Source organism: Labrus mixtus, chromosome 1 (genome assembly GCF_963584025.1).
Source record: "Labrus mixtus chromosome 1, fLabMix1.1, whole genome shotgun sequence".
Taxonomy (NCBI): domain Eukaryota; kingdom Metazoa; phylum Chordata; class Actinopteri; order Labriformes; family Labridae; genus Labrus; species Labrus mixtus.
In genome coordinates, this window is record NC_083612.1 from 30,311,624 (window position 1) to 30,326,775 (window position 15,152).

Here is a 15,152-nt window from a genome sequence, read left to right on the forward strand (position 1 = left end):
GCCCTTTTGCAATATTGTAACAGAATAAGTGGGTAAACTATTGGACTATTTCTTCAGTTTGCTTGTCATGATGTTAAAGATGAATTATTCCTTTTCTGTTCTTAATTGTCTTCACCCATTGCCGACAGCAGAGTGGGTTTAAGGAAATTAGTGGGGGAGCACAAGCTGACATCTACTTCCCAGACAGTCAGGAGGCCCCCAGCTGACAAAGTAAGCTGCTCATAAGCTCCCAGTGTCTGAGAAGACCAGCTGTAACCTAATCTCCCAAAAGGTATTTGTCTTTCCTCATTCCTCCAGCCGCCACCCCAATTAAAAACTACAAACAACAAGGCCTGGTCAGCTGGAAAACAGGTGTGAACACCTCTTGTCTTAGCTGATGCAGTAATAGTAAACACAGCTGTGATGGAAGTACAGGAAGCACAGTAGCCTACAGGTACAGCCCCCTGTAAAGCCCCCTTTAGCCTCTCATTAAAGACACAAGAGTGCTTCCTAGAGTACTGTGATATGATGTCATTGTGAGTATGGCCCCTTACAGGAGGGCATAGCTTACCCTGAAATGAAAAAAAGATATATGCTTTCATACTGACCACAATACAACATTTACACCCACAGTGTTCCACAAAAGTAGGCCTTGAAATGACATGGCTTTCCCCAATTTAACAGACCCCTAGATGTTTGTCCTTTTTCCTCTGCACTATTGTTTGGTCCACCAAAACTCAAGCAAACAACTTAGACAAGCGTAAAACATCTGCTTTGTGTTACAGCACTACAACTATGAAACCCTATGATATATCAAGCGTTGTTCTCTCCAGAAGAGGAAAATGCATTTGATGACGTAGATGCAGGTTATTGCTCTGTGGTCCTTTGCTCTGGTCTGTTTTGCTCGTTGACCAGGTACACGCTGGTTGCTGTCATTTGTCTCCCCCTACTGCAAAGCAAAGCGACCAGCATTGTGCTGCACAAAACCAGCCTTTATTGTGTTTTGTGTTCGCAGCATTTTTAGCCACCATTTCGATAAGGTGTATAGTCCTGCATATCTAGATGTTAATGACACAACCCCTCACGGGAAGGACTTACAGGTTTGAAGAAAAAAAAATAGAGCTCCCTAAAAAACATGTTTTAAAACACCTGAATGTGCTTGTGCTAGGCTTTATCTTGAGTTCTAAGTGTAGGCTTTGAGTGGGATGAACCATAGACTGTACATAATATTATGTTATATTAATGGGATGAACTCAAGGCAGGGAGGTTCACAACGTATTCATAAAATTAACAGGCTCTGTATGAATTCAAAATATGGGAGTCAGCAGAAATGACAAAATAAATGAATTTATGTATGTCTTGCCATATAAAATAATATGACGATACATATTATGCAATTTGTTATGCGACATGGTATGAACTAAGGGGAATACGTGTGTATAAAAAAAACAAAGGTAAGGACAAACATAAAGAACAGGTGTATTTCGGTAAAAGGGGCTAATTTGTGGAATACTTGTGCCATGGAATTAAGAATGTGTAGTTCACTTTCCAGATTTACATTTTTGTTTAAAAAAATGGTGCTTAATATAAAAGGTCGGTTTGATTATTTTTTGTGAGTGTGACTTTTTTTTGTTTGTTTGTTTCATTTGTTTTGTTTTGAAAGAAATTCTTAGAACAAATTTTGTTCTGATATGTTTTGTTTTTTGTAACCAAACTAGTAGTGTCTTAAATAATCAGATTTGTAATAAGGGTAGGTGTAATAAGCTAAAGCTTCAGCCTACACCTTTTCGGTCAAAATGTTTTTTTTTTTCTTGAGACCGAAATAAATGATTACTACTACTACTACTACTACTACTACTACTACTACATAACAGATTAAATACGTGGTCACAATGGTAACAACAAGTGTTTTTTTTTTCTGTCTTTATTGAAGATTACAATACAACACACAATACCCCACACAGTACCCCCACCACCTCCCACCCCAAGTGACCAGCCAGTATACTCGACTAAACAGAAAGAATTAGAGAATAAAATAGAAAACAAATTAATAATAAAAAACAACAATAATAAATTAAAAAATAAACTAAAACAAACCTAAATATATGTAAATTTACATGCTATTACACTCTTGCACATATACATGTTTATACATGAAAGGGGATGATAATAATAATAATAATAATAATAATAACAACAATAATAATAACAATAATAATAATAATAATAAAAAGAGATAGACTTAACTTAAAAAAAACATCTACAATAACATAAATGTATCATATGAATTAAAAAATAATAATAATAATAACTTCCAGCCTACTGTATGTTGATAAAAGTGAACAACAAGTGTTTAAGTCGGACTAGTTTTATAGCTATAAATGTTTTATTTTGAAGGGTTAACGCCGGAAGTCTTATTGTTGTAGCTGTTGGTGGAGCGGAACACGGGCTTCACGCCATTTTGAGACACTGGCCAACCATCGAGCAACTTCATGTATGAGTGCAATGTGATCGATCCATAGGAAGCTATGTTCATAACTTAGTCTATTTTCAAATCTGCCAACACGTTACCACTTGAAGGACAAACCAGCAGAAACAACAGTTGTCTGTTTCTAACCTGCATTACTCTTCAGCCATGACAACCGAGGGAGCCGCCGACCAGGTAGCTAACAAGCTAACCCTTATGTTGACGCTTTGCATTGATTAGCTTCTGTGTTAAACTTGTTCTAATGTAATCAAGCGAACTCCACGACTGTTTCTGCATTATGCTGTTACTTTTAAACACACTTTGAAACTAGTAATACCCCATATCGTCGGGTTTTATCCCCAGGCTTTGTTGTATTTCGCCTGTTTATTCGCCTTGTTCACTGTGGCTAATAGCGTTAGCTTCGATGCTACTTAATTTGTGCAACATTAACGTGGTTAGCAAACTTAGCATGTAGCGTGTGTTATTATGGTAAAAGTGCAGAATTAGCCTTTCTGTAATACTCTTCCTAACTGTAGAGTGTTTTACGATTTTTAAATGTTTTCCAGGTTTACCCAGTGTCTGATGTAGATAATATCTCTGCAAAACACTACAGGGGAATACTGTATAAACACAATAATATAACCCAGTCCTCTATGATAAGCCCTTGCTCAACATTGTGTTTGAAGTATGCTGCAATCAGCTCCTTTGATTCCTCAATGTACCTGATGCATCTCAATGCACTGCAGGTAATTCATTGGCGTAACCTGTTGTGTGTCTTGTATTTGTCTTGCAGGCTGCAGCAGAGTATATTCCAGAGAAGGTGAAGAAGGCAGAGAAGAAGTTGGAAGAAAACCCATATGACCTTGACGCATGGAGCATTCTGATTCGAGAAGCACAGGTTTAGTGACACAGAGTTGCATTCTTGGGTTGAGCAAACTGGGGAACACGGGTGGGTGGGGGGAGGAGAGGGCATAGGGGTTACAGATTGTTAAAAATATAAAGCATTTAATCTTTTCCCCTACTTGTCTGCTTCTTTGTATTTAAAATAGTATGGTTTGTAAATGAATTCTTCTTCTTTAGAATCAACCCATAGACAAAGCAAGGAAGACATATGAGCGACTTGTCACGCAGTTCCCAAGTTCTGGCAGATTCTGGAAACTGTTCATTGAAGCTGAGGTTAATACTTTTTTTTTTCTTTTCTTCCGTGTGCATGGCTGGGAATTTTCTTAACACGATCAACATTGTGATTTTCACACAAGCAATATGTCTCTTACTTCAATGGAGTTTAAAGTCACAATTCTTGATTTGACTCAATAGGCTTGCGGCTCAGGTTCATGGCAGTTATCAGACATTAACCTTTTTATATTACTATCAAAATTATTATCTCCAATCAAAATTTTTACTGTCCAAAGCATCTCACTGCCGAGGACAATCCCACACAATTGAAAAGACCAAATATGATGTTGACACTTAGATATGTGAGGCTCTTGCTGGACTCATCAAGAATTGTGCATTTAAACACAAAAAGGGGATATTAGCTCTAACCATTTCCTTTTCAGAGAGTTCTTATGTTTCCAGGATTAAAAAATATATGCACATTCTCTGCGTCATATTTAAATGGGGTAAAGTGCATTTGTTGCATGTTTGGTCTGCAACAGTATTAAAACTATTTTAATGGTATTGGAGTGCATTAGCCTTTTGTTCACTTGTCGTGTCAATTTATTGCCTCCTGTGTCATTTCTTTCGGGTAATTTTACAATCAAATATTTTTGTTTTATGGCCCATCCTTTCCTTTAGATATTTCTTCCCACCCCCCTGTATATATTACCAGTCATCCATTTGCATTGAAGCCATCACCAGGCTCTGCCTTACTTTGTGTAATCAGCTCCTGATAGTAAGGATCATTCACTGCACATCATCCTTTCTCTAACCTCAGTACAGTGCATTTTGTGATGGCTACATCACTGCAGATGACCACTGCATTGAGTGTTTACCAAATGATCAAGCATCAGAATTTAGCCTCCAGTTTAAAGTCCAGCGTGTAGTCCTGTTAATAGAGCACCTCTATTCTGTGAAGTGAATGTCGTTGTATGTTGAGGCTGTAGTGGTTGTTGTTTGTTGCTGTCGGGTCGTTCCCCCTTATTCCCCACACCTTCACCCCCGTCTCTCCCACTCAGATTAACCAGGTCAACGAAAGGCCAGCTGTCATTTCTTGAAGATGAAATGTATCTATCTGTTATAGGCTTCTCAGGAACAGTCCTTAACTAAATCACAGAAGAGCATCGGTGTCTCCTCACTGCCAACATAGTGTCCTCTATAGTAAAGAAAACCGCCAGCAAATACAGAAAAACTATCAGAGTAAGGTTGCCTGTACAACTAGAAAGAATGTTTGTCATTTTTAGGATATAAAGAAATCAAAGAGAATGAATTATGCTAAATTAATTGAGGCTATTTGTGGGCGGAGGACAGGTACATTTTTTTTGTATAGTTTTGCTTTAAATCTTGATTTGTTAACTTTGTTCAATATCTCCCTGAAATCTATTAATATTTTTCCTCTCATTATTTTTTCAGAAGATGTTCAGTATCCCCTGGCCGTTTTGTGTTTTGCATAGATTTTAAAATATAGACAGTTGATGTGTTGTCTTTGTTTGACACTGAAAGAGAAAAGGAGGCTGTAAAAATGACTCCTAATGTCACAAACAGGCCCGTATGCTTAATTTAACTAAAACAATTCAATTGTTTTAGTTACTGCTAATCGTCAGTCAGTATTTAAACATAACCTATAACTAGCCTCGATCTCCCTACTAACCTGCCTTAAAACCTAAAGGTACAACTTCTCCATGTTTTCATCGAGCTCTTCCTGAAAATCATCTTCATTAGTATGAGCTTGTTTTTCTTAAATGCAGGCTGGTTATTTTGTTCAGTTCTGTAATTACAGTTTGAATCCAAGACGTGTTTTTTTTTTAATCGCTTACAACTTATTTGCATGTCTAAGTAGTAAAACATCTCCTTATCGGGTAAGTATGGTAATTAAGCTCCTTTACCCCCAAATTCTAAAAAGTAAAGCAACAGTTAAAAAAAAAAAAGGGCCCCGTGTCATTGTTCATTTTCATCATTTTTGCCATAAAATAAAAAAACCCACTGCAGAACAAAGTGTAGCCTCATGTTTGCGTCATAGTCTTGTCCTCTTGCATACAGCCTTGTTTCTAAGATTTGTACACAAGGCAAGTCACAGCAAATGTTTTACAGCCTTTGACAGAGTACAGCTCCAACAGGATCACCTCACACGTAGTGAAACGTCATGCTTTATGTGAGAAACTATTCCCCCAGTGTGGGCTGCCAGCACACGTTGTCAGACACAATGCTGGAGTTAGTCTCCCTTAATATATCAGAGACATACAGTTATCTGTCCCGCACACTGAGGCCATTTCCCCCAGACAAAGGGCACAATGTCAACATTTTACTGCGTGTATTATAAGTATAACGATTCATTCTGCATGAAAGAAATGAAATCATTTACCTAATGCAAGTTAATTTGTGTGTTCATTGATGGAAATGAGAATGATCACAGCAGTCATCATTCTGATAAAGTGTGGTTCAGTTTGTTTTTATAGAAAGAGTTGACTAGATACACTTCCAGTGCAGTTTCTTCCACACTTGTCCTAATTATTCTTCATGCTAATTTAGCATTTCACTAATCTGTTCCTGCCCTCTATCTTTCATGATCTCACTTTTCCTTCCATAACGTCTGTTTAGAAAGAATAAGGTTGTGATAGTTATTTTGTATTCTCTTATCAAACTGAGGTTGATAATGTGGATGTAAAATGTGTGTTTGTAGAATCTTTTGAGCACTAATCTGCAGCAGAGTTTGAGCCTAATGAGGCCGTCATGTCACCAGATACTCAGACTAAAACCTGCAAGTGGAGGTGTAGTAATGATTCCTTTAAAAAAAAAAAGTGAAGCCATATTTGGCAGTTAAAGTCGTGTGCTCCTTAAAGAAATAATTTAAATGTATAGAAACATGGACATGCATGTAGAATTAAAAGGTATGGTGTAGCTTTTTCTGAAAGACCCCGAGGAGTCCACTCTTATTGTTTTGAACCAAATGACCATGGAAGATTTAAATGAGCTTATTTCCAGTATTATCCCAAGAATTCTTAAGAGTAGTCGCCATATTGGATTCTCTAAATTTACCTGGGGTACTTGTTGATATTTTGCAGGTGTATTTTCTGAAAAAAAACATTTTCATCAGTTAAAGCAAACCTCTGGTATTTCTTCTACTTTTTGGATACCTGGTTAGTTTATCTGTTTTTAACGTAGGTGAAAGCTTAGGGTGTCATCTGTGCTGGTGCAGGGCCTTGAAGGAGAAAGTTATGTAGGTCCACCTTTTTCTTTTGAAATGTTCCTTATAGATGCTCTGAAACTAGTTTGCATTAATACACAGAAATCCAGCTCTCAAATGAGTGAAGCATGCCGTGTGGTTCAGTGTTTTCTTTTTTTTTTCACAGTGAAAGACTTATTTGGTCATTTGTGTAAAATGTGTGCAACACTGGGATATTAAATCGCATAATTTACATAAACTGCCAAAATTTACCTTTCATGTTGAAATGTTAATTGTGGCTTTTTTTCCCTTATGACCAAGTCATGAGCTGTTTGCACAAATCGAAGCTGCTTCATATAACTGAATGCTTATTTTTTTCATTTATACAATAGTGACAGTTGAGTGTTGATACATAGGGGGAGGGTTGGAGGGGGCTTAATCCAGAGCACAGCAATCTTATATGTAATGCATCTAACCCGACAGGTACCGGATGCTTCCAGGTTCTTGTGGGTTTAGATTTTCTGACAGGAGGTCACATGAACATGCAGTTCAGTCTTTCATTTTGGTGATCATTAAGCAAAGCATTCTTCATGGTACAGGAATGTTTCTACTTGTAATGCTATGATGGTTATAACCTATTTCACTGAATGAAAGCCCTGCAGACATTTATCCTGCTGTGTAAACTGTCGCTTCATGTCACTTCCAGGCTTGTTTGAGTCTGCTGTTTAACTCTGAATAGCCCATGTGTGTGAAAAACAAAACAATAGGAAAGGCCCAGCGTGCTAACACCACAATATAATCACCTCTCCTGTCTGTACTAGAGGCAGCAGTGAGACCACTGACTATAGCAAAAAAAAAATGGGACACACTGCTCCAGCTGTGCTTACCAAAGCGGACATGCTCACCTCAGGCTGTTTTGTTCAGAATTTTTCAAACGTTGCTTCTTCAGTGTTATTCTTCGAGTTATTGTTCAAATCTGCAATTTGATTGATTTTTGTCTGTAACACCTGTCAGCTTGTGTTTTTCTGGGTTATGTAGTGCAGTCTACACAGAAAATAAACCCCTTCTTTAAAAGTTACCTCATTCTTGTGTGAATTTCACTTTGTTGATCTTTGAGGCTCAGGTGTGTGTGTGGGTGGGTGAGATATGTGTGTGTGTGGGAGTCGTCCCATTTGCATGACTGCATGTTACCTGTACAAACTACAAAGAAGACATTTGAGTTAACATTGCATTTACACTTTTTTATTTGCAGATCAAGGCTAAAAACTATGACAAAGTAGAAAAGGTAAGTGTCCATCATCTGTGAAGCATTCTCCTAACAGTGGAGCTGTACTGGTTTTTGTGAGTTCCACTGTAAGGAGCTCTAACTCTACTGTAGTGTGATCATCGTTGTTTTACGAGGTGTTAATGATAACTGAGAAAGCTCTCACGTTGAGTCCTAACGAGCAAACATATATTGATTCTTAAACTGAATGAATGGATGCTCCTTGAGATCACTACCAAGTCTTTATGAAGTCAAATGGATAATTCAATGTTTATTTAATAACCACTTGTTGGTTATATATTGCTCAACAAAACACTAACTTAAAACTAAATATAGTCAAATATGATACATTCTGCTCTAATGGTGGAATAGATTTTTTTTTACTCACTGTTTCCCCTTGTGGAAATTGTTGTTTCCAGTTCACTTTTATTATTTGTTTATGTAAATTATTCAAATCAAAATCTTTCAATCCCTCCAACAAGCTTCATACTCTGCTGTATGAACACGTTTGGAAGAGCACCGCTGAGCTCACAGTCAAATCTGAGTCCTAACCCAAGTGCCCTGCACAACTGGGCGGAGTCAAACGTGGCACATATGGGCTGAAGTAGAAACCTGCTCTTTGTTTTCCTTTAACAAGGGGACATGTCACTCATCGTCATGCCTAGTTTAAGAAAACTGAGTGAAACAATAAACAACCCAGGTGGATGTCTGTAGAGAAATGCACAGTACATATAAGAATGGTGTTGGAGAGTCTCTTCCAGTTGTAACTTTCTGTGTTGTTGCTCCCTGTAGCTGTTTCAGAGATGTCTAATGAAAGTGTTGCACATCGACCTGTGGAAATGCTACCTCTCATATGTCCGGGAGACCAAAGGGAAGCTGCCCAGCTACAAGTAAGAGAACATGCCGCATGACGGGATGAGCTATGTTCGCATACTGCCACTCATTTAAATACTCTTGTTAACTTTAACGTTCATGTTTAACCCTTAGAGAGAAGATGGCCCAGGCATATGACTTTGCCCTGGATAAAATAGGCATGGAGATTATGTCTTATCAGGTACACAGATCTGAATGCTTTATTTCTGCCCGTTTCTGTGAGCTGATTTCACCCTAACTGCTATCTGCTCCTCTTCCAGATTTGGGTGGACTACATCAACTTTCTCAAAGGAGTGTAAGTCATTTTCCCCCGGCCATGTTATGAGGCTTTAAGAAGTGTGTAAGCCAACTCTTGGGTGCTGAGTCTACAATTCTACAATTCTGATGTGTTTTCTTTTTTCTCTTGCTGCTTTAGAGAGGCGGTGGGCTCTTATGCAGAGAACCAGCGGATCACTGCAGTAAGGAGGGTGTATCAGAGAGGCTGTGTGAACCCCATGATCAACATTGAGCAGCTTTGGAGAGATTATAGCAAGTATGAGGAGGTAAGTTCCCCCCCCCACGCCTCTAGCTGCTGTTCAAAGAACCACAAAGTGCCAGACTAACATGTCTATTCCATGAACAGGGTATCAATGTGCACTTGGCCAAAAAGATGATTGAGGATCGAAGTAGGGACTACATGAATGCGAGGAGAGTGGCAAAGGTGAGACATTGGATAGAGTCGCCAATCTACACTGACCAGTCCCAATCCCAGTCAGGCTGTGTTCATAAACTCACCCAGGTTATCATGTTTGTGTGAATCAGGAGTATGAGACAGTGATGAAGGGCTTGGACAGGAACGCACCATCAGTTCCCCCACAGAACTCCCCTCAGGAAGCTCAGCAGGTGGAAATGTGGAAGAAGTACATCCAGTGGGAGAAAAGCAACCCACTGCGCACAGAAGACCAGACGCTCATCACAAAGAGAGGTGAGGCCAGCATATACACAGCATTAGTGTGCTGTTGGGTATGCAATGAATGTAGCCATGTGGCCACTAGGGGGCGTGGGTTGTCACTTATTCATTGAGTTGTGTAAGATGTCGTGGTTCTGTATTTTGTGAATGGTTTGTCAGATTGCTGTTGCGTCTTTGTTTCAGTCATGTTTGCGTACGAGCAGTGCCTGCTAGTGCTGGGTCACCATCCTGACGTGTGGTACGAGGCAGCACAGTACCTGGAGCAGTCCAGCAAACTGCTGGCAGAGAAGGGGGTAAGAAATCCCCCCCCCCTGCCACCCTCCCTTCAGACTTAGACTATAAGATCCATTTTCAGAAATCTGTCAGGCATTTTTTTACAGAGATTCCTTATTTTCTGCTCCCAGGATATGAATAACTCCAAGCTGTTCAGCGACGAGGCCGCCAACATCTACGAACGTGCCATCGGTACTCTCTTAAAGAAAAACATGCTTTTATACTTTTCCTTTGCTGACTATGAAGAAGTGAGTGTCCACCTGCTTTACCGAACACATAATAAAAAAATCAACAAAGTATGAGGGACAGAGGGACTCATCAGCAACACGTTTTCTTTTGACTTCCCCCGTAGAGTCGCATGAAGTACGAGAAGGTGCACAGCATCTACAACAAACTGCTGGCCATCGAGGACATCGACCCCACGCTGGTCTACATTCAGTACATGAAGTTTGCCAGGAGGGCCGAGGGAATCAAATCGGGACGCACCATCTTCAAAAAGGCCCGGGAGGATCTGCGCACACGTCACCATGTGTACGTGACCGCCGCGCTCATGGAGTACTACTGCAGCAAGGTGATTTATCACTTGTTTAGTGTGTAAACTGTGACAATAATCCATCCTGCACACCGCTTTCTTTACATCTAAATACTCTTGTTTTTCTCTACAGGATAAGTCGGTGGCCTTCAAGATCTTTGAGCTTGGTTTGAAGAAGTATGGCGACATTCCAGAGTACATACTGGCATACATTGATTACCTCTCACATCTTAACGGTAGGTTATGTGGGATACAATGTGAAGCTAATACAAGATATATAATCCAACCATCATCAATTAATTTATTAAAACATTCTGCACCATTTAATAATGCACATGCATTACTGTTCAGCTGAAAATGAAAGATTTCCCTTCAGTTACTGTCTGAGTAACATTGAAGCTCATCGTTTGTCACCATGTTTTTATTTATTCTTCTCTGCTGCTTCTCTCACCAGAGGACAATAACACAAGAGTCCTGTTCGAGCGCGTCCTCACCTCAGGAAGCTTGTCGCCAGAGAAGTCAGGGTAATGCCACGTGCTTGATTATTCTCCGTGCATATACTAAGTGATGTAATGATAAGATGTCTATGATGTTGTTAGCTAATTGCTGCTGTTCTTTCCCTCTCCAGGGAGATCTGGGCTCGGTTTTTGGCTTTTGAGAGCAACATAGGAGACCTGGCCAGTATTCTGAAAGTTGAGCGAAGGCGGTTCTCTGCCTTCAAAGACGAGTATGAGGGCAAAGAGACGGCCCTGCTCGTAGATAGATACAAGTTTATGGATCTCTATCCCTGCTCAGCTAGTGAACTCAAGGCCCTCGGCTACAAGGTGGGTGATTAACTCTTTGTGATTTGTTGAAATTGTTGTCTGTTGGTGCTCATATCAAGCACGTTTGGTCTTTTCTCTTATATTTGAACACTCTCTGCTGCGTGTTTGTAGGATGTGTCTCGCTCCAAACTGGCACAGCTTCTTCCAGAAACGGTGGTGACTCCTTCTGCGCCTACACTGAAGGATGAAGCAGACCGCAAACCTGAGTACCCGAAACCTGACACCAACCAGATGATCCCCTTCCAGCCACGTCACCTCGCCCGTATGTAGTCCTTAGCTTCCCCCGACTTTCCCTTAAAGAGGACAAATTTGACCCCTTTTCTGCCGTTTACAACAGTCCCCTGTGATCTAAATGAAAAATCGGTGCTGTGCTTTGGTCAAAATATAACATGAATCAATCACCAGAGGAGGTTTGTGATCCTGTATAAACCAGCTCTCTCAGAACGCTCCGTTTTGGTGTGTGTGTCTCTTTAAATGTAATGAGACCCCCCTGAGTTTTCACGGTAGACATCACTCCTCTGTAGCAAGAATGAAGGTAGACCTGTGCAAACGTTTTGTTCTATACTGGGCTGGAGTCCATGGGTGGAGATATCAGGGGAGGGGATTTGTTTTTACCAGAATCCAACTTGTGACATCACAAGTTGAGCAAATTTGAATCAGAGCATTTTTCTCTGTTTTGTAAGACTTATGAAGACCACAAACAAAGGCCTGGATGGGTTTATTTCACATTTTGTGGGTCAGTAGACACTCAGGTTACCCAAATATGTGTTCAAAAACACTGTGAAAGTGGATTTTTCATAATATGTCCCCTTTAAATCCACTAAAGTCAGCTGAATGTGCTACGAAATCAGGGTTTAAAAAATGCAAATCATTTCCAAGGCAGCTGTGCGGTTGCTTGTCTGCACTGACCTCTTCTATATGTACCATATGAATGAAACTATCCCTCTTTGATGTAGCCTCTCATGTTCCCTCCCCACAGCTCCAGGTCTACACCCTGTCCCTGGTGGAGTTTTCCCTGTCCCTCCAGCTGCTGTTGTCCTAATGAAGCTGCTCCCTCCGCCTACGTGCTTCACTGTGAGTAGCAGCAGCTTAACACTATTATGCTCTTATTTGCTGGTAATGCATCCAAGAAGAAAGCTGGGCCTTTTCTTAATAGAATAAGGAGAGTCTGTCATTGTCTGTTTCTGCAGGGTCCCTTTGTTCAAGTGGAAGAGCTCATGGAAACTTTAAGGAGATGCACACTTCCTGAGAGTAAGTTGCACTCAAGATGAACCCAGACCATTTCTGTTTATTATTTATGATCTCTCTCGCTGTTTGACATGCTACTGATGTGTTTTCTGTCTGCACAGCTGTCGACGCTGCTGTAGAGCTGATCACTGGTAGACAGCCTGACACAGGAGGGGAGGGCAATGGATCCATGGAGAACCATGCTGTTGCCAAGTCACTCAAGAGGCCTAACGCAGACTCCGACGAGGAGGATGACAAAGGAGCCGTGGCTCCGCCCATACATGACATCTACCGCTCACGTCAGCAGAAAAGGATTCGATAAACTCCGACACACTGAACGCTACAAGAATGTAATCTTAACAGATGGTCCTATGGGATACATGTACATGTCAATGTTTCTGATCCTCAGACAGATAGTTCCTCCGTTGATCTCTGTACAAAAGATAAGCATACATATATACAAACACACTCACTCACACACACAGACATACAAACGGTATGCTCACCTGTGTGTTCTTGTTTTTGTTCTTTTTTTTTTTTCCTTTTGTTAACAGTTTTTATTTTTAAAGACTGACCATTATACTGTACAAAATTTTTAACTCAAGCTATGATTTGACACACAGCTCAGTTTTGGCCTTGTGATGTTCCAGTAATGGCAACGTGAAACCAAGCTTCTTCTTTTTTTAGATAACTGGAAGAAACACAGTTCCTTTCAATAAAAGTCCAAAAAAGAATTCAACTGGAGCTGGTCTTTTATTTCACTCCCTATCTTTCTCTGTGATTGACAGGACATTTCATAAAGAGCCATGGAAGGCCTTCTCATAACCACTAGGGGACAGCAGAGGACTAGCGGTGTCGATCATATTCTTGGCAAGTTGTCTGACACCACCCGAGGAAAACAACAGAATTATTATAACTGCTTATTTTTATCTTGGTGTCAGGTTTATTCTGCACAGCTTCTGTTTTTGAGTATGCTGCAGTTGACTGAGCTCTGGACCTATTACAATCAATCAATCTTTATTTGTATAGCACCAATTCAGGACAAATGTTATCTGAAGACACGTTACAAAAAAGCAGGTGAAAGACCTTACTCGTTATATTACAAAGATGAATCCATCATGTGCACAACACTTAGTGACATTTAGCAAAGTGACAGTGATTTAAGAGGCAGAGATGAATAGCCATCTGTCAAAACTCTGCTGGGCTTGAAAAATGGAATAGAGGGAGATGCAGGAAGAAGGATAGGGGGGAGGTGGGTCTATAGCAGGCCGTCCCCACCAAAGATCCAGAATAACCTACAAGAAAAGATAGCTCAGGAGCTCCCAGGAAAAGATGTGGTTAGTAAGTTACATGGTACATGAAGATGTGTTTTCTGAAAGGAAACAATTACATTAAACACAACTCGACTAACAAATAATTCATGCAAGATTGCTAGATGCAGCATTTGGAAAACTGAAAGTCTATACTCTCGTCTTGTATTTCAGCTTCAGAAGTAGAGACATTTGAGTAAATGGGTTCTCTTAGAGTTTTACAGGAGACAATCCTCTGCTTGCTTTTCCTCATTTTACCAGTTTGTGGTGAATTGTGATTCACTGAATACAGTTAAGACAACTTCCTGATAAAGGTCTGTAGACTGTTATATCGAGTGAGAATCAAAGGCAAGTCGTATATCAGTAACTAAATAAAAACAACAGCAGGACTCAAAAATTCAAGTGCCACTCATTCTCTCTATCTATACCGCTTCCCTTTTCTCAACAAAATATTTAGATGTGAGAGTGTTTGAGCTGGAAACTCTTTAACATGAGCCAAAACAATGAATGAGAACCAATTTTAAAAAAGGGAATCTAAGAGCTATTAGTATCAGCCTTACATCTATTATCATAAATATTAAAGTAAATCTTAGAGCTGCTCAACTTCAACCTCTAATTCACATAATCAGTCCTCTCTGTTTCATCATCATTACAGGTGCTAATGTTAATATTACACTGAGCAGTCTATTGTCATACCTAGCTGTTACTGCTAATGCTACACACACATTCACCATCATTAGTGACATTGTAGCTTTAAATCTATCTAATTCATTGTTGTTGTTGTTGCTGCTCTGTTTATCTCCATCTCCCTTTCCAAGCCCAGCAGAATGTTGGCAGATGTCTGTGCATCATGAGTCTGGTTCTGCTTTTAAGTCTTGAGATAAGGTTTGTTATGAATGGGCGCTATTCAAATAAAGATCGATTGATATAAGTAAAATTAGCATCTCAGTGCTTCGAAACTAATGTGATTTGAAAGAAATACAGTCTTTAAACATTGTGTTAGTTTACTTGAAACGTCAGTAGCATTAGCAGTAATGGATTTCTCAGTTGTGCCACTCTGTTAGTAATTGATAAACAGTCATTTTTCATGATTGTATGTCAGTTTTTACCCTGTGTACGGTCTGTGTGTGGGT

At 39.8% G+C, this 15,152-nt stretch overlaps 1 protein-coding gene across 1 annotated transcript; it reads left to right on the forward strand.

The window, feature by feature from the left end:
* The first annotated feature begins 2,421 nt into the window (after positions 1-2,421).
* cstf3 (cleavage stimulation factor, 3' pre-RNA, subunit 3) lies at positions 2,422-13,443 on the forward strand. Its single transcript, XM_061041578.1, has 20 exons — positions 2,422-2,641; positions 3,240-3,344; positions 3,527-3,622; positions 8,020-8,052; positions 8,824-8,921; positions 9,019-9,085; positions 9,165-9,199; positions 9,320-9,446; positions 9,527-9,604; positions 9,706-9,868; positions 10,037-10,146; positions 10,258-10,374; positions 10,479-10,697; positions 10,792-10,894; positions 11,113-11,182; positions 11,287-11,482; positions 11,594-11,744; positions 12,462-12,556; positions 12,673-12,733; positions 12,832-13,443. Exons 1-20 carry the CDS (start codon positions 2,615-2,617, stop codon positions 13,029-13,031), a joined length of 2,151 nt encoding a protein of 716 aa, XP_060897561.1. The 5' UTR covers positions 2,422-2,614; the 3' UTR covers positions 13,032-13,443.
* The last annotated feature ends 1,709 nt before the right edge of the window (positions 13,444-15,152 follow it).